General features: G+C 39.1%; 1 protein-coding gene across 1 annotated transcript in view; it reads left to right on the forward strand.

Moving 5' to 3' along the window:
* Positions 1-24,782, forward strand: part of CNTNAP2 (contactin associated protein 2) — a 1,960,721-nt gene that overhangs the window by 820,468 nt on the left and 1,115,471 nt on the right. The window contains exon 4 of the mRNA XM_042974552.1: positions 7,373-7,520. Within this exon, the coding sequence (XP_042830486.1) occupies positions 7,373-7,520 (148 nt within the window). The remainder of the gene's footprint in view (positions 1-7,372; positions 7,521-24,782) is intronic.

Below are 24,782 nucleotides of genomic sequence, written 5' to 3' on the forward strand. Positions count from 1 at the left end.
TTGCAATTTACCTTTATAAATTATCCTGCAATTTGGAAAAAAAAAACCTTCTTGATGCCTACATAATCTGTAACTTATTGGGAGAACGACAAGTGATCATATACAATTTTACTATTCAGTATAGTAAATGCTATGATATTCATAAAAATTCATATAGCATATGAATTGATATATAGAATATGATATAGCATAAAATTTCAGAAATGCTTGAACAGTTGGATTTGCCACAATCCAAAGGGTATGTTTTTAGCAGAGTTCGAGTGGATTATCCATGTGAACATCTGAGATTTGATGTGTGTGTGTATGTGTGTATATGTGCGTGTGAAGTTTCACTTTTCTCCTAGCATTTATCCCCTGATTTTGACATAATTTTTGCCTGATCGTTTTCCTTTTTCTGCATGATCTCTGTGATTTCCACTTTACATACTTATAATGATGTCCCTATGGCTCTGGGAAAATTTTATTGATTAGCCTAGGGCCTTGAATCAGACTAGGGTTTTTTTGTATTTGTTTTTGTTTTTTCTCTCTAGGATATTATCAAATGTGGTTAATTTACTCTGGGTGGTTACTGAACTGGTTTTTGATACATCCAAAAATAACAAGACCTATGAAATAGACACAAGTGAGGGTTAGGAAATGCTTTTTATTCATTCATTTAATGAGGCAGTAAACGGATGCTCATTGAACCAACCAGTGTGTATGGGCATGGCATATAGTGATGGACCAGAGGTTTGATCACAGACTTCAAAGCTGACTTAACATACTTCTGAAATGTCCTTAGGTGGCTGATTAAAAACACAATGAAGGTAGGGGCGCCTGGGTGGCTCAGTCGGTTAAGTGTCTGACTTCGGCTCAGGTCATGATCTCACAGTCTGTGAGTTCGAGCCCTGCGTCGGGCTCTGTGCTGACCGCTCAGAGCCTGGAGCCTGTTTCAGATTCTGTGTCTCCCTCTCTCTGACCCTCCCCTGTTCATGCTGTCTCTCCCTGTCTCAAAAATAAATAAGACGTTAAAAAAATTAAAACAGAACAAAACAAAGAAAACACAATGAAGGCATTTCAGCTGAGTGGAGAGGATAAGTATGGGATGTTATGAGGACCCCTGTAGAGCAGTGGGGAATTGAGGAGTGAGGGTCAGGGGATGTCCTTGCCTTCAGGAAGCACCGTCTGAGCTGAGTCCTGCAGGCCAAGTTTGTACAGACAAGAGAGTTGAGGTGACAAAGCCAGAGCTGGAGCGTAACAGATGCAGTCTTTTATGAAAGGCCTCCTTTTCTTCCTGCTTCAGCACGGAGTGTGACCAGGCCTGGCGAATCACATCGAGGCTGCAAAATGGGAGACCTATTTCTATATTTTGATATAAAGTGTTAGCATGGGGAAAATAAAATTTAAAGTCTGGCAAGAAACAAAATTCCACTTAAAGTGATTATAGTGATCACAGGTTTATGAACATCCACGTCCGGAAAAATCAGTATGTTTCGATTGCAGCAGAGATAGTTTATATTTTAGGAAAACAAGATCTCTCTCACACCAGGAAATATTCATGTGTGTTGTTTTTCTCACATTATTTCCCGTGCAGGGAACTTGTCAGTAGTACTAAGATCTCCTCCGAGGCTTACTTGCACAATAGCTGTGTGTGGCAGGCACACACATTTTTTCAGTCTTAAACAAAACCTTTGCCGGAAGATGCACAGTCGTACTCATTTGCTATAGAAGCTTGCGATCCTTCATTTTAGGTTTCTTGAAAGGTGAAGTTTTAGTGAGGACCACATATTTATTCTTCTCGTAAAATCCTTCATAAGTTACACTTCAGACCCCATAATAGTGAATTTGAGGGAAGTGTTAGTTCATGCATCACACACTGCATATTTCTAAATCCTTATATATTTTCCTCCAGTCTGATAAATTATATGCTTCAAGGGATGACAGAATGCTTTCCCAAAGTTTATTGGTTTTTAAATGCCAAGTGGCTGGAAAGTTTTTCGATGATTTTAGACTTTTGCATCCTTTCTGAGTTGAGGGGAAGATCCATCAATTTGAAAGATTCTCTGAGACCCCAGTTGGCAAGCTATAGCCTGTGGGCTCACTCTGGTCCCTGTGCCTTTAAAGTCTGTGAGCTTTGGTGGTTTTTACGTTTTTTAAGTGTTGTTAAAATAAAAAGGAAGAATGAGAAAAAGAAGGATATGGTACAGAGAGATACGTGGCCTGCTAAGCCTAAAATATTAACTGTTTGTTACTTTACAGAAAAAATTGGCCTCTTCCTCTCTTAGGCCATGAAGCTAGAATGAATATTTAGTGCACACGGTGGGAAATTTTTGGTTATTAATTCAGCGATATTTAGATGATAAAATTAGCATTCTCAATAACTCAAAATCTGTTTTTAAAAAAATCCTCTTTGCTGTGTATTTTTATTTTAAGTTTTTATTTCAATTCCAGTCAGTTAACACAGTGTCATATTAGTTTCAGGTGTACGATACGGTAATTCAACACTTGCATCCATCACCCGGTGCTCATTGCCACGAGTACCCTCCTTAGTCCCCTTCACCAGTTTTCCCCATTCTCCCACCCCCCTCGGCTGTATATTTTAATAATTAATAGGGCAGTTACACTCAGGTGGCAGCACAGGTTCAAACTGTATTGCCCTTAGCTTTACTAAGCTTAAAGCCTCACAGGTTACATAAATGCAAGGTCAGTAAAAAACCAAAAACTAAAACAAACCCCACAACCCTACCCTGCTAAGCCTATGTGCCAATCACAGCCAGTAGAGGACCTGTGATAGCCGTGACATACAATTCACAAGCTCCTGTATGTTGATTTTTCAGTCTTACGGTGATGAATTTGTCAGTCGTTTTCATATATCCACAAAACACGTATTATCGTGTGACATTTGTGTAAATGAAGGTTGAATTTTAAAAGCATATTGTTTTGTTCATTTTAATTTTTCAATTTTCCGTGCAGATTTCCAGTTCTAAAAGGTTTTGTAAATATAAGCTGTTTTAGCTTGTCTTTTCTTTCTTTTCACATGTTTTCACGTGTGAAACACTTCAAGTGGATGTGGGTCCGATCATGTGAAGAAACAATGCTTCCAGACCTATGGCAGGGTGCTCACTGCCACCAAAATAAGATGAACTAAAGCAGACCAGCCTTTCTTTCCTTTTAGTAAACAAGGTCATCCAAACTTAATCATTTCTATTAAAAGCTGCAGAGGAGTTTTTGCTGATGGCCACAATGGGAGCCTGGTTGGGGAAAACGCGTAAGAAAAGAAAATACCAATTTTTGTCAAAATTTGTGGAAATAAAATTGAAGAAATAGGGCAGTGGAGGCACAGATGCTGTATAACAAATGGGCCAGAAATCAAATGTGCATCCAAAACGTGGTGTAAAAATTATCTATGAAACCTTAAATTTGGTATTTACAAATATGCAGTATTAAATATTAAAAATAAAACATGTTGTGCCTAAGTAGAAAACCTTTATTCCCAGCTGAAAATTTGATTCTCAAACAAAAGTCGGCATGGGCATGATGATTGTTACTTTGTTAGTTATTCGACATCCAGTAACATCTCTGAGACTGAGTTTCCTGATTTGAAAAAAATAGCAGCCCTCCCAAACTGAAGAGTTTCCATGTGGCCCCAACAGTGCAGTATGCACTAGCATCCTTTAAATACTAAAGTGATACATAAGGATTAGATGTTGTTTTTATTAAATCAATGGTTGCGTCTCTTCTGATGTTTCTTAACTTTTCCAAATGCTGCTGTATGAAAGGAGACATTTCACATATATTTATGCCTTTATATCAAGGCAGTGATGGGTAACATGGGCACTCTTTTGACATGTTTGAGACTTCAGTTAAAATAATGTCTTGAATGTCTATATGCTTGGAAATGAAAAGAAGTGCAAAAAAATCCCAGTTTACTGATGATGTGAACACTGAAGAAAATACCATAGGATACGCATTTGTTCATAAATAATAAATGTGCCCTCTCTGTGAAGCTCACCTTCAGTAAAACAGCACTGTCTTAAATGTCTCAAATTCTCTTGACCTTTCAGTGTGATAGTGAAGTCTTAAATGCAGTTTATCTAAATCTTCACTAATTATCTTTCCATTCAAATATCTTTGTATTTGTCGGTATTTATTCAGTTGCTTAAAAAACAAAAATCAGAAAAAATGAGGAAACAAGGCAAAGAATCAAAATGCCCAGGGGTTTCCTTCAGTACGTTCTGGATTTAGAGGCTGATATGTTGTTTCCACAGATGTGCCTGCTTTGTCTTTTTCTGACGTCCATCCCTTTATAATAGCAAGATGACCAGCAGGGCCTTTATGGAAGGAGAGCCAGTTCCCAGTAGTTCTGTGTTTTGTTTTGTTTCCTCCTCTCCCATGTGGCTCATTTGGGATCCAGATTGTAGTAAGCGTCCTGTCTCTTCTCTCAGGACTCACCTCCACACCCCCATTCCTCCCTTCTTCCTGAACCACCCCAGTCCTTGGGAGTTTTTGTCACCAGATCATTCCATCCACTACTATTCTATTTATTGCATTATGCTATTGTCTTCTGTTCTCTTGGGAATTTCACTTTATTCAGGGAGGGGGATGTTAGTGGCCATGCTCTTAACAGTTATAAGATGTGTAAGTTTAAAAAAAATAGTTTATTTTTGAGAGAGAGAGTGGGAGAGGAGGAGCGTGAGAGGGGGAGACAGGATCCAAAGCAGGCTCCATGCTGACAGCACAGAGCCTGATGCGGGGGCTTGAACTCATGAACCATGAGATCACGACCTGAGCCAAAATGAAGAGCCAGACGCTTAACCAACTGAGTCACCCAAGTGCCCCTAAGTTGTGTAACTTTTTTGCTTGAAACTCTCTGATGGATTTCCTTCCAGTACGCTTAAAGTGAAATACACAATGTTATCATGGCTTACAGGCCCTCCTTGCTCTGGCCTCCACCTCTCCAACATCTTCTACCCTGTTCTTCCTTTCTTGACCGTGCTCCAAAAGCACTGGTTTCCTTACTGTCCCCAGAACATGCAAAGTATGCTCAGGGCATCTGCATTTCTGGCTTTTCTTTCTCCTATGCATGTAATTTAATATGTACCAACATATACATATAATGCAACTTAGTGTCGAATGAATGTGTGTGTGTGTGTGTGTGTGTGTGTGTGTATTCATTCTGTATTATTTATTTGCTGCCCCACTATGTACTTTAATAACAAATACCATGAGAACTGAAACTCTGTGTTGTTTACTTCTGTAACCCCAGTGATTTCAACAATATATTGTCCATCGTGGCTCTTAGCCTTTTTCTAAGTAAATGAGTAAGTGAATGGGTCAGTAAATGAACGCATGTATGAATGAATCATTCTGCCACACGTGTTAAAATGGTCTCATAAAGTTGGGGGGGCCACCCTGGGGCTATAGTGTGGCCTCTGCTCCTCCTGATTGTGGTGGATTAAGAGTACACAGCAGACAACATTTTTGAGAAAAGCTAGATGCTGTCACTCAAAAGAAGGTTGCTGAGAAGGGCGAGAATAGATACCTACCCCTTTACTGTATTTCTTGATCAAATTTTGTCAGCAAGATACAAAGAAGATGCCCTACCTAAGTGTTAACAGTCCTGACATAAAGCTCAAATAATGTGCAGTGAAGGCTTGAGGGAAGGTGTGGCCATTCTGAAAAGGCAATGGTAGACACAGCTAGGATAAGGAAAGCCCAGGAAAACACGAGATCATCCCTGAAGACCATCCAGTTTTCACCGCGTTCATCTGTGTGTGTTAGACCAAATATTACCCATCGTGCAGATTGTTGGGACATCTAAATGTTAGACAAAATAGCTTAAATCCTGAAGAAATCTTTCAGTATGCGTCCTACATCACTAGGTCTTGCATTGCACTTTTTGTGTTTTGGAGGCCAGGAGTGTGACTGAAGAGTACCGATCAGGTAACAAACCCTGTAACTACAAATTGAGTCAGTTGTGCTGTGTGTGGGAAAGTAAACCGGAACCTCCTGTTTCAAAGCTACTATGTACTTTTTGTCAAAAACGTGTCTTTGTTTGCTACTGATCACTTTTATGTACGCAAAAAATTGTTACAAAATCATTTTTTAAAAGGTAAAATTTCTGTTTTTGTATAGAAGTCATTCAAAAACCTCAGGTCAAAGTGCAGCAGATTAGTAACGTAATATGGTACTTATGTTTTAATTTTTTGTGATTAAAAAAGGGAAGTTTTGTATTTAAAATTTTTATTTCAGTGTTTAAGAGATCATATAAACAAATATAAAAGAGGATGTCATGCGGCATGCACAATTACAAAAACTCAATATATAGGGACAGCTAGATTATATGTACGAAATTAAAACACCTGATATTTGAAATGGCACAAACATCTATTTCTCATTTAGTTGACTTACATCTTCTAAATTATGATGGTCTCTTGCTTTAAATCTTCCTTGAATTATACTTTTATAAATTGATGTTTTCCCTATTATTAGATTGTGATCATTTTGAGTGTAGTGTCTATGGCTCTAGACATCTTATGTTCCCTGTATTATCTTCTCTATAATTACTGTGGAATAGAGGTTGTTTTTTTTTTTTTTTTAATATTTTTATCTTTATCCATTTCAAGAAGGACAGAGAGAGCGAGTGGGGGAGGGACAGAAAAAGAGAGGGAGAGAGAGAATTGCAAGCAGGCTCTGCACTGTCAGCATGGAGCCCGAAGGGGGCTCGAGCTCACAAAATGTGAGACCATGACCTGAGCTGAAACCAAGAGTCAGATGCTTAACCAGCTGAGCCACCCAGGTGCCCCGGGAAATCACTTTTTTGATAGAATCCTCTGTAAATGAGTAAAACTGGAATGAACACATTTCTGATCAACTTGTAAATTCTATTAATGTGTTTATGCCAATAAAAGGTAGAAAACCGTGGCCACTTGCATGGCATGTTCAGCTGTTCTTTTTATATAACCGATATTGAGAAAATTTTCACATTTCTAATGGTGCCACGGGAAGGTAATGCAGAGAAGATTTTTAGACAGCAAGAAATATGGTTGGAGTCTGAAAAATAGTTTGCAATGAAATGCAGACTGTTAGCACTCATAATTTAAATGTTTACTGGATACTGCATTGGGTACCATATAGTGTTTCATTCTTCTCATACATGTGTATTTTCTCCTTTGAAACGGCCCGTGGAAATTTGGGCCTACTTCCCATTTAAAACTGGACTTGTTTTCAAATAAAGGGGGTATAGTAGTTTTTTCAAATTGGCGATCGTAGAAAATATAAAATCCTGCCATTGGATAAGAAAATGGAAGTTTATTTTAGCGCACAGAAAACGTGGTTGTTTCCAGAGTATGTTTTCCCTTCCTTTTTTTTAACCCCTTTCCTTTTTTTCCAGGCATTTCCTGGGAACATCAATTCTGACGGCGTGGTACGGCATGATTTGCAGCACGTGGTCATTGCCCGCTACGTGCGCATAGTGCCTCTGGACTGGAACGGAGAAGGCCGCATTGGGCTCAGAATTGAGGTCTATGGCTGTTCTTACTGTGAGTACCTTTTGGAATTCGCGGTTGATTTTGTCATCTTCATTGACTTAGTAATTTATTTTTGATTATTTCACATGACTTGCTTTCTCTGACGGTAACTCGTTTTGTATGTGAATAATATGCAAGGTTATTTGTATGTTAAATTATATCTTTACATTTTTAAACAAACAGGCATATAAAAAATACCTTAAACAAAGGATTCGGGAATTGATTTTTGTTTAGCAGACTAAATGGCAAAGCTTATTAATTAGGTTGCCCAAAGTCTTATGAAATATTTAAGAAGCAGAAACTTGCAGTATTATCCATCATTTTGATAATTTGCGATGGATTTTGGATACATTCTCGAGAACTTCCTGGCACTTGTCTTCGGTTACACCTTTTACTATTTTAAAGCTAATCAGTAAGTTTTAATGTCACTGATATTTTACATGTCTATAAGTTTTATTTGCTTCATTTAAAAATTGACTTGGGGACGCCTGGGTGGCTCAGTCAGTTACGCGTCCAACTCTTGATTTTGACGCAGGTCAAAAAAATTTTCTTTAATGTTTCAGCAAACATTAATGTTTTAATAATGTTTAAACATTTAAATAAATTTTTAATTAAACACGAAATGTTTAAATAAATGCTTAAAAAAGTAAAAATTGACTCGGTCACCTAAAACAATACTTGTCCTTTAATTATGTTTTAAACTTTTTTTGTATTTTGTAAATATTTTAAACTTTTTATTTATATTTTGTAAATGCGTATACGTGTGTGTGTGTGTGTGTGTGTGTGTGTGTATACACACACACATTATATAAATATAGATAGATGGATAGATCTAGTGATTGTAATATGTGGATTTTGGGGATTGTGGTTCTGTTGTCTCTCTTTTACTCATTTTGCTGATTTCCTCCTCCTCCTCCTCCTCCTCCTCCTTCATTTCTTTCTTCTCCGATAGCCTTCTTATCTGCCTCTCCCTATCTTAGGGCTTCCTCATCTTCCTCACCGTGACTTTTGTTTCTTTGAAACTTGATCTGTGGAGCTTCTTTGGGACCGAGGTTGATGCTGGGTTCATCACAGAAGATTTATCTTTGCTTATTTGCTTCTATGAAGGCCTTGCCAACACAGAATTACTTTAAAGATCGTTTGAGCTGTTTTGAGGCCACTAGCTAGTGAGTTCAGTCTGCAAATACATGATTTGCAAATACTGGCTTTAAAATATGAATTCTCTGGTGAAATATTTCCCCCTCCTAGGAAGTTGTTTTTCCCCTCTTACCGCTGGGGGAAGAGGAATGCTGGATAGGGACGGAATGGGGAATTGGGATATTAGCCTCATGCAAGGAGTCTCCTGTTAGACTCTCCTACCCCTTCCTATCGATCCAGAAAAATAAAAGCTCACTGTAACCAGAAGACGGCAGGTGTCCTCTTGGGCAGGCTTTTTGAAATTAACCAACATTTGGTGGTTTATAATAAAATACACAGAAAGCCTTTACCTCTGTAAGAATTAGTTACAGAGATTGGTGAAAATGGTAGCCGTGGTGATGACCAAATCCTATTTATTTATTCATGGGCAACATCATCATGTGCCAACTGAACTGGTTGCTGCACAGGGGCCGTGGAGATCATTGAAAAAATTCCCTACTTGTTTATTTTATTTGGTCATGCATCACTTTAGCATAGCAAATACAATGAATGGAGAGACATATGGATTTAGTTCTTCAGGAGAATGTGGCTCTTCAGGAGGAAGATATAACCTGCCAGGAGGAGCTAAAATGAGCCCTAACATAAATTTGGGTTTTTTATTTGTGTGTCTGGGTATTATGGACACAGAACCCTGTATTCACACATTTTCTGACTGTCAGCACATTGGGAAAGCCACAACAAAATGTGAAATTTTTCTCTACACGACGGATTTTCTAAGCAGCATGCTCAGCTTTTGGTAAATGAAAAATATGTAACACTCTTCATGGGAACCATGATGTGTGTAATTTATTTTATTAATAATTATTTATTGAGCACTTTTTATGTGTCATGAAATGTGCTGAATGTTAGTAATACAACAGTGAGTAAGGAAAACGTGGTATGAGAGACAAAGGGGAACGGTTAGTGTAGGAATAGTGTTTGGGGTAAGAATAGAGGAGGTGAAAGGTCACTTAAGCCAGCATGACAGAGCTGAGCGGAAAACCGGCTGGTGTGGTGCGTGCGGTGCCAGGGCTCACTACCGCTGCCTCTTTCCCTGCCGCGTAATTCCGACAAAATGAACACCTGGGCCGCCATCACCAAGTCAATGAAAGCATCGAATGGATACCCCACAACCGCCCCCTGCGGTTACTGCTGTTTTTTTAAGTTTGTGTATTTATTTTGAGAGAGAGAGAGGGAGCGAGCGCGAGTGAGCGCGCGCAAGCTGGTGAGGGGCAGAGAGAGGGGGAGAGAGAGAATCCCAAGCAGGCTTCGTGCTGTCAGCACAGACCTTGTCTCGGGGCTCAAACCCACGAACTGTGAGATGATGACCTGAGCTGAAACCAAGAGTCAGACGCTCAACCAGCTGAGCCAAATGGAACCCTAAAGTACACACTGTTTCTCACCTGACTTACTTTGTTCAAGACAGTAATTGTGAGAATTAGCCACGCTGTCATGTGAGGGATCTGTTGATATTCATTAGTACTGTTACTCTATTGTGTGAATATTCTACACTTACTCATTTTATGTTGATGAACATATGAATTGTTTCCAGTTTTTGGCCATTTGGGTCAGATTGCTGTAAACATTCCTCATGGGTGTCGACTTAGGAATAGGTAATGCTAAGTTAGGATATCTGTGTGCTTTAACTTGTGTCAATCATGACAAATTTTTTCCTGAAGCGGTTGTATCAGTTCAGACTTCCACGGCCGATGTCCTAGTGTTGCTGTTGCTTCACAAATTCCTGCACTTTTTATTGATTTGAAAGTCTTAGCCATTCTGGTGGGTGTTATTTTATCTCATTGTGGTTTTAGGGAACACTTGCCTGGTTTTTAAAGAGGTTATGCCTGTTGGTCATCTCTAGGCCCTCTTTTTGAAGTGTTTATTGGAGAATTTTGCCCATGTTTCTATTGGGTTTCTTCTTATTGATCTATCTTCTCATTGCTCTGAGTAGTTCTTACAGCCAGCTCTCTTTTTAAAATTTCATTCTTGTTACAGTCTCTAGAAATGTATCTAAATATCTAAAAAAAATTGAAATGGTTGTCTTTACAAATAATTGTTCCATTCCATTCCATTCCATTGCATTCCATTTATTCCATTGCATTCCATTGCATTGCATTGCATTCCATTCCAAGTTTATTTTGAGAAAGAAATAGAGAGCATGAATGTGGGGGACAGGTAGAGAGAATCCCAAGCACTCTCTGTGCTGCCAACACAGAGCCTGATATGGGGCTTGGACCCATGAACTGAGAGATCATGGCCTGAGCTGAGGTCAGACACTCAACCAACTGAACCACCCAGGCACCCCTAAAATTAATCATTTACATTTTTTTTAACATTTATTTATCATTGAGAGACAGAGACAGACAGAGCATGAGCATGGGATGGGCAGAGAGAGGGGGAGACACAGAGTCCAAAGCAGACTCCAGGCTCCGAGCTGTCAGCACAGAGCCTGACGCAGGGCTTGAACTCACAAACTGCAAGATCGTGACCTGAGCTGAAGTCGGACGCTTTTCCCACTGGGCCACCCAGGAGCCCCATAAAATTAATTATTTTAAAACCAACACCATCATTGGGGTTACTTCAGAACTCAAAGTAAGGGCAAATGCAGCTTGCCCAAAGGTAAATAGTGCGCTGACCTGGGTGTGGCCTAAAACATGAGGGCATGTACTATAATCATTGCAAGTGGATCTGTAAAGTCGTGTGCTAGTGCTATTATGGGCTTTTCCATCTGGTGAGGGCTCTGGAAATCACAAGATGGGAAGGGGGAAAATACCTGAAGCTAAATAGGAAGCTAGATTTTTCCAGTGTTAAGTCCCTCTGTGGCAGGGGAGGGAGAGGGGTCTGCCACTTTAGGAAACTGTACTAACATCATACCAATAGATGCCAGTGGAGTAAATGATGAATCGGCAGCATAAAATAAAATAAAGTAAAATAGAAGTTTAAAAATACCACTGTAGTAGGTTGAAGTAAATTGGATAATGGCCCCAGAGATAGGAGTTACTCATCCCTGGAACCGTAAATGTTATATTGTGTTTGTAGATATGATTAAGTTAATTATTGAGACAAGGGGAGATTGCCCTGCATTATCCAGGTGGGTTCTAAAGCAGTGGGTTCTGTCCTCATGAGAGGTGGACAGAGGGAGAATTCACAGATAGGAAAATGGCTGCATTGTGACCACAGAGGCACAGATCCAGTGATACGGTTGTAAGTCAAGGAATGTCAGAAGCCACCAAAAGCTGGAAAAGGAAAGGAACAGATACTCCCCTGGAGCCTCTGGTGGAATTCGGGTCTTGCTGACACACTGATTTGAATCCAGTGAAACTGATTTGGGACTCCTAGCCTCCTATAACGCTCCTGTTACAACAGGGGCAGGAAACTATACCAGCATCAATACCAGTATGGGGGGGGGGAAAGGTATGAAAATAGTTCTAGAGTAATGCTCTTCAGGAGAACTTCAGGCAAAGACAGAAATGTCCTTGACCTGCTGGAGGCCACTGCTCAAGTTTGCCTGTTGAGCACTTGAAATGTGGCTCAGACAACTGAGAAACTACATGTTAAATTGTATTTAATTTTAATTTATTTAAATTTGAATTTAAATAGTGTAACTGCTGGCTACTATATTGGATGGTGTAGATTAAAAGAACCAAAACATCTGTATGTTATTATTTTCTTTCAAGTCCTTTTATAGTTTAAAGTATCGATAACGTTCATTTTTAAATGTCATTGTCTAATTTTTCCCTTAGTTTGGAAAACATCGATTTAATCACCCTGGAAGCTGTCTTTATTGTCAGAAAGTTGATGACTAGTCATTTCTCTCACCAGATCCCTAACTGGGCCATTTTCCTAACTCATGTCCAGATCAGATTATTTTTTGTCTATTTTTGAAGAACGCATATTGTGTTTATCTCTTTTCCAAGAAAAATACATGTTTATAATAAAAATATGTGTTAAACCTATTTGTGACGGAGAGCTTTCCCAAAGGTATTATGATTTAAATTTACCTGTTGTGGAATTCAGGCCAGTGTGGGCCTTTAGAAGATGGCCTTCTAGGGGCACCTGGGTGGCTCAGTCGGTTAAGTGTCCGACTTCAGCTCAGGTCATGATCTCGTCGTTCCTGAGTTCGAGCCCCGCGTCGGGCTCTGGGCCGACAGCTTGGAGCCTGGAGCCTGCTTCAGAGTCTGTGTCTCCCTCTCCCTCTGCCCCTCTCCTGCTCACACTCTGTTTCTGCCTCTCTCTCAAAAATAAATAAACATTAAAAAAATGTTTAAAAAAAGATGGCCATATATATATATATCTATCTTAGGGAACTATGTGTCAACAACTTTGAGTTTTCTTTTTTTTTTTTTTTTTTTTTTTTTTCAGGATCAAAATAAGTTTATTATGGCCGGGCCAGACAGGGAAATACAACAGGTCCCAAAAGTCTGGCCCTGAACAAGCTTTGGGAATGTCTTATAAAGGCTGTATTGACCAATTGGGTTGCAAAGGGTGGCAGTTGGAAATGGTGGGCACCAATTACACAGTGTTGTAGCTTTTTAAAATACAAGGCGGGCACCAATCACACAGTCCTGAAGAATTTTAAAATATAACTTGTTGACTCTAGTCCATGGGGGAAGAGAAGAAAAAAAAAAAAGAGGTTAGAGAGGGAGAGAGCCAAAGCATAAGAGACTCTTAAAAACTTTGGGTTTTCAATGAGAAAAAGAATGGTGGAAATGTCAGTCAGATACACCCTTCCATTTTTCCCCATTAAGCGTAGCAGAACTGTGTATGCTGGGGTCCCGGCAAGGAAAAACTAGGCTTTGATCGCTCCTGTGGGAGAGAAATGCATTCTCTCATCTTTCTAGCAACCCCTTAGAGGATTTATCTGAGGTCTGTCTTAAAGTTCCAGGTTAGGGAATGGGGCTATGCTTCCTGTATCTCAAAGTTTGCCAGCAGAACTAGACAGGGAGAAATCTCCGTATGAGCACTGTCTCTGTTGGAGGGCACCCACTGTACTCCCCCCCCGTGCCTCTCATCGCCCCCCAGTGCACTTCCTCCGTGCTCACTTTGTCATCTGAGGAATTAGACACTTCTCAGGGTTGCAAATGAAACGTTCACTCTGCTCCAGGTGGACAAGGTTTTAGTTCCAGGCCACTACTTTGAAGCCTTTAGGGCTTCTGCTGAGGTTTTGTTTCCTGACTTGTCTTGAGGGTAACATGAGTTCCAACTTCAATGACTCTAAACTTCTTGTAAATCATTCTGCTCCTTCTCCATTCAGTTGTCCCTCAAGTTGAGTTGAAACAAGTGCATGCTGTTATTTTTCAAACGGAGTAATATTCCCCACGTCTTGTCACTCAGTAAGCCTTCTTCCAACACACCGATGCTCATCTTGCTCTGTACCAGAGGGATCACATGAAGCAGAAGGGAGAAGTCTCACTCTCACAATTTTTAAAAACCATTTATGGCTGCAGTGCTCAAACATTCGTTTTACAAGAGCCCCACACAGCGTACTGATCGAAGCAGTGAACATTTTTGGTGACAAATCCTGTATTAGCTTTTGACCGGTCTTCCTAAGAGTGAGGTCAGTGCCTTGGGAAGCCAAGAGACATACACAGCTAAACTAATTTTTATATATGCCTTCACTTTCGATGAATCATTCATAAAGCCTAGATATATCGCCCAGTGCGAATCATGGTGGAAAGTAAGCACCAGAAAAAGCAGGAGAAAGGGGCAAGAGAAGCCAAATCCAAAGAGACGGACAGTGTTTTGTCCTTTTCCTGCTGGGCAAATGAGGTCATCCTCTTACAGGGACCGCAGCTGACTCTCCCAGTTCCCATGCTGCCCAGGCCAGAGGTGCTGTCATGTGCATGCGCGTCAGTTGCCCAGATCCACGAACTGTGGTGTAAGACAGCTGGGCTTACTTCTGTCACAGATCTGGAGGGCAGAAGTTGGACATCAAGGTGTTAGCCGAGGTGACTCCTTCTGAGGGCAGGCTCAAGGGGAGAAACCGTCTCATGCATCTCCAAGTTGTGGTGGTTGCTGGGAATCCTCGGTGCTCCTTGACCCGGTGGTGCATCATTCCAGTGTCTGCCTCCACTTTGAAATAGTGTTCCTCCCTGTGTGTCAGTGTCTTTGTACCTTCACGTGGCCCTCGTGTAAGGACACCACTCATTGGATTTAACATCCACCTGAATCAGTATGACGTAATCTTAAAGTAGCTAATTATATCTGCAAAGACCCTGTTTCCAAATAAAGACCATGTTTTGAGTTTTTGGGTGGATATGAATTTTGGGAGAACATGTGTATTCATTAAAATTGGGAACAGTTTCTATCCAGATCAGTTTAGCTCAGCAGAGAAATAAATAAGCAGTTCTGGAAGTCTACCCATGTTTTCCTATTTAAATTAAATATTTGATTTTGCATAATATGAAAGGGCCTCAGTTACTTGTATTTTGTGTTCTTCACACACACATACACACACACGTACACACACACACACACACACACAGAATACAAGATTTTTTATGTTGCTTGGGGATCAATAAATTGTGACACAGACTCATCAATCCCATTAGCATTTATTGAATTCTATTTGTCGAGATTTTGCTAATTTTAAATCTGAAATGCAAATCTGACCGTATCACACCTGTGGTTGAAACACTTTAATGATGCTCCATTGCCTATAAAGTCCAAGGTGTTAGCTTGAAATACAGTGCCCTTCCTAGTACCTCTGCAGCCTTATCTCCCTCTGTGTTGTAATTCATGCTCCAGTAATACAGACTACTCCTGTTTCCTACTACATGCCCTGTTTCTTTAACCTTCCAACATGTCGTCTCTGACTGCAAAGCCCTCTCCATTCTTCACCTCCTCAGTTTATTTTTTTTATTTTTTTTAATGTTTTTATTTTATTTTTGAGAGAGAGAACGCGTGAGTGGGAAAGAGACAGAGACAGAGGGAGACACAGAATCTGAGGGAGGCTCCAGGCTCTGAGCTGTCAGCACAGAGCCTTACATGGGGTTCAAACTCATGGACAGTGGGATCATGGCCTGAGCCAAAGTCAGATGCTCAACCGACTGAGCCACCCAGGCACCCCGTCACCTCCTCACTTTCTTATCTTCCAGGATTTAGTTGAGATGCAATTTTCAACAAGAAGACTTCTCTGGGGGCACATGGGTGGCTCAGTTGGTTAAGCATCTGACTCTTGATTTCGGCTCAGGTTGTGATCTCATGGTTTGTGAGTTTGAGGCCCACATCAGGCTCTCGGCTGACGGCATGGATCCTGCTTGGGATCCTCTCCCTCTCTCTCTGCCCCTCCCCTGCTCGCTTGCATGCTCTTTCTCAAAAATAAGTATAAATACTAAAAACAAGAAGATTTCTCTGAATTTCCAGAGTGAATCGTATTTTTTTTTTTTGCTCACATTATACTATGTGAATATCTGCAATGAAATATTTATCAAAGCATTCTAAAATATAGCAGACTATGAGGTACTGGGGGAGAGGCCAGACACTGTTATCTTATTCATTATTGGCATCTTGTCCATTAGCAGACTCTACACAAGTCATGTTTGCTGAACTGAACTATCATCAGATGTAAATGATGCAGACCTAACTTACTCCCTCAGTGAAAATTGATTATTCTTTGATGCTGGATAGATTAGTTGAGCAGGGTATGATCCTGTTGTATCCTGTTGAATGGTGCTGTATTCATAAATGTTCCAAAGAGTCAAATAAAACAAAGGATTTAGTATTTGTTTTTCTTTTTTTTTTAAACGTTTATTTATTTATTTTGAGAGAGAGAGAGAGAGAGTGTGAGCAGGGGAGGGGCAGAGACAGAGAATCCCAAGAAGGCTCCATGCTGTCCACGCAGAGCCCAACACAGGGCTTAATGTCATGAACCACGAGATCATGACCCAAGCTGAAATCAAGAGTCAGATGCTCAACTGACTGAGTCATCCAGGCACCCCTTAGTATCTCTTTTTCTAATTTAAAAGTTTCGAGACCTTGTGTTATTTCTAGTTAAGATTATTTTAAACCACAATTTCATGAGGCTCCTTCATAAATTATAAATACATAAATTGCTTATCATCAGAGGAAAAATACCCCACTCTTATTAATTTGAACTTTATATCCAGATTTATGTGAAAATAAAAACAAATCAATGTAAAAATAGATTCAACAGCTATCAAAGTCAAGTTACACAGGGTAAAGAGATAATTATAATTGCCACGGTAGTATGTTATGTATGCAGGACATGCTGTGTTCCTAAATGTGTATTCAGGTAGACAAAAAATAACTTTGATATGTGTTCTTGCCATTAAGAAAAATGGAACTTAGATTCAAGCACGTGTATTCTTTAGTTCTTTGAAAAGTAGTTTGCATTTCAAACTGGAATTGGAATGCTTTGTAACAGAAAGGTTATCCCTCTATATCTAATGGGGTCTCACTTCATGGTGATAATGCAGTGACTGATGCTTATTGTAGCAGGTGGAAAATATTTTTGAGATCATTTGTGTTATGGTTTTTACTTACTGAGCAATGTAAATTCAAAGGTATAGGTATTAAAGATAATAAATTATCATTTTATATAATAAATAGTCTGATAAATACTCGGTGGTTCTCATTCCTGGATTGGAATTTGAGGGTGACATTTGCGTTGAATGGAAATTTATGGCATGAAAAACAAAGAATTGCGTTCTCATTTTTCATGTCTGTGGAGATGCATGCGATCAGCATTTGGTTGTTTCTTTTCAGTATAGTTTATTTTACTTGGGAGGTAGTTACTTTCTAAAAGTCTATTCAATGAGAAAACATGGCAAGTGTAAGTAAGTTTCTCCTTAGATACAAGACAGTCATACATGACTGCTAGTTCATATTTTGGAGAAATATTTACTTAGTCATTGATTTAGAGTTAGATTTACATTGTATTGCTTACTACAAAAATATAAATTTAAAATACTCTCAAGAATTTTCAAAGCTCACATATAAAATCAACAGTGTTGATTTAAAGTAAACCAAAATTATTGACAGAGAATAACATATAATCGTACCTGTTTGCAGTTCTGAATTAGGAGTAACAGTATACTTCAATTGTGAAAAAAGAGTGGATTTATTTTTCATTGTGAATATTAGTTGAGAATTCTCTTCATAAAATAATTGTCCAAGAAAAATACATATTTAAACCAAAGCGTACACATATTAAGATAACTGGTTGAAGATTAGAAGAAAATAATGAAAAATAACCACGCTTCAGCATGGTTTACAAATAAGGTATTTTGATTAATACAAAGAGTCACATGTATACTGCACAAGAACTTTAAAAAGTTCCCAAGAGACCTCCCAGCCCAATCCCTTATTTTACTAATGAGGAAACCAAAATCCACAGGGTTATGTGAGTTGCATAAGTGAGTTAATTGCATACCTAGAAACGTTGCATAAAAATCTGAAGCATTGCTCCTTTCCTGTCATTTGATACCTCTCTCTTCTGGCTAATTCTTTTCTTCTCCATCCACAAGGACTTTCTATAGTCATAGTCATGGCCTACAGAAAATATTATTTTGTAGATTCTAAAGATTATAAAAATTGGCCCACAGTTTTCACTATAAGAACATATAGGAGGAGATATTCAGCAGGAAAAATATCAACACTTTTGTACATCCCACATGTCCAATACGGGAATTTAAAGGACTGGTCATCATAACACACTCATTTGAGGACAGCTTGCAAATAACACAGCTCAAGCTTTCTCGCATTTTGGTACAGAAAGTTTTTCAACCTCGGTGTGCTTCCTCCAGGAACATCAGCTCCTGAGATATTTTAACTACCATTTACGTATATGTTAATCCATACTTGCAAAGAATATGCAAGTTAAAATCACAGTTATATAGTCCATCAGTGTGTCACTTATAATTCCTGAGTAATGTGAGGAAAGAAGTAAAATTTAAAATATTGCAAATATACACTAAGAGATTCTTTTATTAGCTTTTACTCTTGAGTTGTTAGTCTTAATTATCACCTATTTAAATTAGCTTAGCTAGGGAGAAAAAAGCAAATATTTAAGACGGCAGTTATCACCCTCATAAATTAAAAGTAACAATATAATAAAATAATCATTTAGTATGCTGACTTAAACCTTCTAGCAATGCAAATTATTTGGGTATATTTTTTAAAAATTAAATATCACTCATTTTAAAACTTTTAATAACTTTATTCCTTTTAGACTAGTATCAGATTTTTTATACCTAGACTTGAAAAAATTATCACAATTTTTTTAGACTCCAGTTCTCATTGGAGTATATATATGTAATATTTTCTTAAGCTCCAAATAGTGTCGTATTCGTCTTTTTTAGTCTTTCATGCTCATTTTGGTGGATGGGGAGGAGTTGAAGAGCCTACCCCTGCCCTCTGTTCCACTTCACTCCCAGTTAATGAGAGAATGATCCTAGGGAAGGAGGCCGGTCCCTTGGACCAATCTCTTTGTAAACGTTCTGATAAATGTGCCCCCTGCACTCCCAAATAATTAACTTTTCTAGGAGGAAAGCTCTTATCGGTGGAATGTGTTGAGCATTCCTGTTACGAACCTGTTTCAGGATGTTTATGGCAAACTAAACACACTTAGCTTCTCCGGATTTATGAACATAACTCCCTGGAAAATAACTCATGAGCTAGGTGATCACTGAGGTGTTGAAGGGAGGTGTTTCACGACCTAAATGTTCAAGAATAAGCGGAAACTATGCCTGATCCTGAGAATAAGGGAAGGTTTTTGGCTAGGGGACCTTTTCCCCAGGAGCATAGTTAGTTGTAGGGGGAACTTGCAGTCAGACCATTGGAGACGCTCCGGACTTTTCTCAGATGTCAGAGTACACATAATACTGGGCCTTAGTTTTAGGCTTCATCCCACCCAGCCTTGTGATGGATGGTTCTTGAAATTATTGGTAAAATTGAGCTTTAGGTTAAGACCTTTATTTGTATAAATCTGATGTGCTCATCTGATCTTAATCTCTCTACATGGATTGTATTAATTACTAGCCTTAGTCAAATAGACAGCATGTAAAGCCTCCTGCAACATTTTTTCTTCCCTGCTGTCAACCTACTATTTATCAGATATTTAGGGGTTTTGTACTATTCAAGTTGCTGTGTCAGCTGTATTTATGTATGCTACAGAAGGAATTTAGAGACTGGGCAAGTGGCTTCTTATACTTGCTTTAAAATGCAAATGTTATAATTGGGAGTGGGGAGAATCCTCTTTCCTATGGCATTGTGCTTATATCTAAACGATCATTCCTTTCCTCAAATCATTTTACAAGGTTTTCTGTGCTGCCGAGGACCAGGTGACAATATGACTGAGGTCACTCACTCTAAGTGTTTGACTCTGAGCAGCACAGTTGGTTTAACAGCACCTCTGATTAAAGTGTACTCCAAATTTAGACAAGTTGTGACCATCTATTACAGGAATGCTTTTTGTTGATCAAAAAATAAATTACATTTGCCAATACTAAAGTTCGCAATCAAAGAGCAAGTTCAGTCATAGCAAACCCCAGCGAGAGGTGCAGAAGCATATCCAAGGGGTAGAATGGAACAGGGGGTTTCAGTTCATTCTTCAGATGAGCTTTTTTTCAGCAGTTTTTAAGGGAGAACATCACACAAATTAATTTAGAACCATTGTACAAAGGAGGTTTTCTGAATTCAAGATCGTGGGATGACTAGAAAATGCATTGTGTTTGTTCTTCTGTCACCCAACAGTGTAAAGTCATTCTGGACCGTCCACCAGCCATGCAGTGTGGTGACCGTCTCCCACATCTCTTACATGACCTTCCATAAATAACTCTAAATCACCCCATCTCCTGTTTTTGTAATTTGTGCCACTCGTTCTTTTTTAATTCTCTATTCTTGTTCTTTCTACAATAAAAGAATGTTTTAAAACAAATCATATTTTATACTTTGGCTATGGCGATGTTTTTGGTGAGAACATTCATTGTTGGCCATGGGGGCAAGAGGATGTCCCGTCCCGTTCCGTATAGAGTCTTCAGCAGCATCACTGGCCTCTGCCCATTAGATGCTCGTCATACATCACTCCTTGTTCAGGAGTGACAACAAAAATTGACACCAGACGTTAAAACATGTCTGCTGTGGGGGACAGCATTGCCCCTGGGTGAGAACTGCTTGTGGAGATCGCACTCGTCACTTGGTAATTGGATTGTTAAATTGTTAGGCACTATAAAATAAAGAAAATAGACACACTGTAAGAAGCAATTTAGTTTTTGTTTAATCTGTATTTTAGTGCCTGCTATGTGCAGAAAGTGTCTCCTGCATGCTGAGATGTCCCAAGACTTTATAGTGAGAAGGGTGATAACCATGGTATTACAGTATGCTTCTAGAGGTAGATCCCCGGTGTATATACTGCAGACAGAAACACTCCTATATCACCTTATCAGCAGAAATATTGCAAGAAAAACGACCCCTTGAACACTTGTATCTTTTATCTGTGATTTTGCAGATTTTTTCCCACATTTTAAAAATACAAGCTGTTTTTTTTTTTAGTTGCCAATTGGTCAGTACTTTGCCATAGTTAATACCATTTTTTTTTTCAGCTAGGACCAGCTAGGATCTGTATTTTTTCGGGGGATAATTTTACATTTTCTTTCATGTGAATTTAAGTTTGGGATTGAGATAAGATTGACTGGATCCTCCCTCCACACAGTTTAGGCTGAATATTATTTATATAATTGTTGCTTTGCATTTTGCATTTGCCAATAGACAGTTAAAAACAATAGAAACTGTATCAAATGTGCTTTGCTACTAGAATACAAATTCATATTTGTTTAGCACACTCCATTCAGATTTGAGAAATATCGACATTCACGGTGTATAATATGAAGGCTGATTTTCTCTAAAAGAGAGGAGATAAATATGTCAAATAAAGCTTTGCTCCATTTCTTCTCAGCTTCTTCTGCAAGGAGCTCTAGGCCTACTATTAGGGAGAGAAGGAAGGCCTGGTTTTGCATTTTTTCACAACACTTTCATTGACTAGGTACCACCATGTGAAACCACATGACCTGGTGAATGTGTTGAGTAATCTGACTCAGACCTGTCCAATGCATATGAAACGCCATGCCTTTCCCCCTCCCTAACTCATGGGGCTCTGGTAAGAAATGGAATGATGGAATACAATTGAATGTTCTTTGGATTTTAAGGATAAAGTCATTGTATCATCTTGATCATGTTTATTCAGAGATATACAAAGTAGAATATAATATGTAGATAGTATAAACTATGTTCTATTTAGAGGTTCACTCGCTCCAGTGGGTGATGTCATTAAATTGGTTTGGCTGGTTTTTTATTGCTTTAAATTGAATTGACCAAGTCAGAGCTATTTGGATAACTTGAGACAGTTTCATTCTGGTTCACATGGCTCACTTTGTAGTAATCTTAACCTCAAAATCAGTGTGTGTGTGTGTGTGTGTGTGTGTGTGTGTGTGTGTGTGTGTGTGTCTATGTGTGTGTAGAGAATTTGATCCCTTTTTTGAGGGGAAAATAAATAATGGGAATGCTTTTTCTTAAGTATCAAGGACTTTTTTTTTTTCTTAGACAATTTTACTTATTTTTATGTAAGCTCTATGACCAGCATGGGACTTGAATTGACGACCCAATATCAAGAGTCCCATGCTCTACTGACTGATCCAGCTAGGAGCCCTGGGAATGCTTTTAACTGTGATATTTTCCATGATGTACTGGGATCACATTTCAAAATTCAGTATGCTAGTATTTCCGCAGTGCTTTTTTTAATTTTTAAAAATTTTTAATGTTTATTTATTTTTGAGAGAAAGAGAGACACATAGAGTATGAGCAGGGGAGAGGCAGAGAGAGTGGGAGACGCAGAATCTGAAGCAAGCTCCAGGCTCTGAGCTGTCAGCACAGAGCCCTACATGGGGCTCAAACTCACAAACCGTGAGATCATAATCTGAGCCAAAGTTGGAACCTTAACCACCTGAGCCACCGAGGTGCCCCAATGGTGCTTTTCAATTAAGAAAAAAGAGGGTGATTTTATTAACTAAGCTACCATTTGTTTAGGTTAAATTTCATTAATTTGAATTATAAATATATCTGATAGGAAATATTGTATCTAGAAGGTGAGAAATAGCTACCATTTATTGAATATGTTTGGCTTATGTCTGTAATGCAGACATTATACAAAATAGGTGGTGGTGTCCTCATTTTGTAGATGAGAATACCAACGTTTGAAGAAGTAAAATAACTTACCTATATATCACATGCTGTCAGTCTAGCCTTTTTTTCCCCACCAAAGCATGTTACCTCCTGGAGGCAGCGTAAAACCAGAGCAAAATAGATCCACATGGAGGATAGTAATAATAATATTTATATAGCTAGAGTATTCAGCATTTACTCACCATGGGTGATGTGTCAGATACTATGCTCAGTGCTTTATTTAATTCTCTTAAACTGCTGAGTTGGGAACTATTATTGTCCCCATTTTATCAATGAGAAAACTGACGACTGAGTAAGTTTTTATTTACTCATTCAGCTAGTGAGCATTAAACACCAGGATAATGATGTATTTGGTTTGTTTGTTTGTTTGTTTATTGATTGATTGCCTGTTCCCCACTGCATCCAGTAGAACAATTGGAAAAGGAAAATGTGGATTCTTTTCTGCCTTACTTTTTGTAAAATTAGTTCTTTTGGGGTATGTGGGTGGCTCAATCTGTTCAAACGTCCAACTTTGGCTCAGATCATGGTCTCATGGTTCATGGGTTCGAGCCCCATGTCAGGATCTGTGCTGACAGCCCAGAGCCTGGAGCCTGCTTTGGATTCTGTGTCTCCCTCTCTCTCTGTGTCTCTCCTGCTCATTCTCTCTCCCCCCCCCCAAAAAATAAACAAACATTAAAAAAGCACAACAGTAAAGTACTTCCTTGACAGGGCACCTGGGTGGCTCAGTTGGGTAAGCATTGGACTTCAGCTCAGGTCTTGAGGACTTCAGCTCGGGTCATGATCTCATGGGTGTGAGTTTGAGCTCCACAGTGGGTCTGCCCCCTCCCCCCCTCCATGTTGGGCTCTACAGAGCCCACTTTGGATCCTCTGTCTCCCTATCACTCTGCCCCTCCCCTGCTCGTGTGCACAGTGTGCAGGTTCTCTGACTCAAAAATAAACAATTTTTTTTTACAAGTAGTTCCTTGAGGGCTGTGACAAGAAGAAATGGTTGAATGAACTATTTGTGCAGCCACTACAAAAGTGTGAAGAGTTTTTAATGGCAAGAAAAATGAGATGGAATTAGGTAGAGAAAAGCAGAATATAAAATTGTTTATATAAACAGTCTCTCTTTCATTTACCAGTTGGTAAAAAAAAAATTAAAAAATTAAAAGGAGTATAAAAACCACATCAGAGTGCTAACCCTATTATTTCTTTTTAAAAACTTTTTTTCATGTTTATTTTTGAGAAAGAGAGCAAGCACAAGCGAGGAAGGGCAGAGAGAGACACACACGCAGAATCTAAAGCACGCTCCAGGCTCCTAGCTGTCAGCACAGAGCCTGACCCGGGGCTCAAACTCACAAACCTGGAGATCACGACCTGAGCTGTTGTTGGACGCTGAACCAGCTGAGCCACCCAGGCGCCCCATCTAAGAAGTGGTATTATGGATAACTAATTTTCTCTTGCATTCTTTTCTGCATTACCTACATCCTATAACGATATCAAACTGTATTACTATCAAAAATTACTATAATCAGACACAGTTTGAAATGCATGCAAGATCTAAATCTCAATTTATAAATTCAGGGGTGTATGAAAGTTATCATTCCTTTATTAACAATTTGGATTTCAAGCTCCCATCCTGATGTTCTTTGGGGGAATTTTAATCTTAGTATATCTTGTTGTCCTTCCATTGGAGGGTCTTACTCAGTGTTATTGAACATGTACACACTTATCTGTCCCTGATATTTATTGTCTTCGTGTCCACATCTCCCTTCCCCCAAGCTCAGTGGCTCTCTGCTGTTTCTCTGGTACTACTAGGCATTTGAATCAATTGGGAACCTGTTGGATGGTCTACCAATAAATCATTACTTCAAAAGAGCAGCCAGTTACTATATCGGAAGAGTATGTAAAGCTAGCTGA

This window comes from Panthera tigris, chromosome A2 (assembly GCF_018350195.1).
Source record: "Panthera tigris isolate Pti1 chromosome A2, P.tigris_Pti1_mat1.1, whole genome shotgun sequence".
Classification (NCBI taxonomy): domain Eukaryota; kingdom Metazoa; phylum Chordata; class Mammalia; order Carnivora; family Felidae; genus Panthera; species Panthera tigris.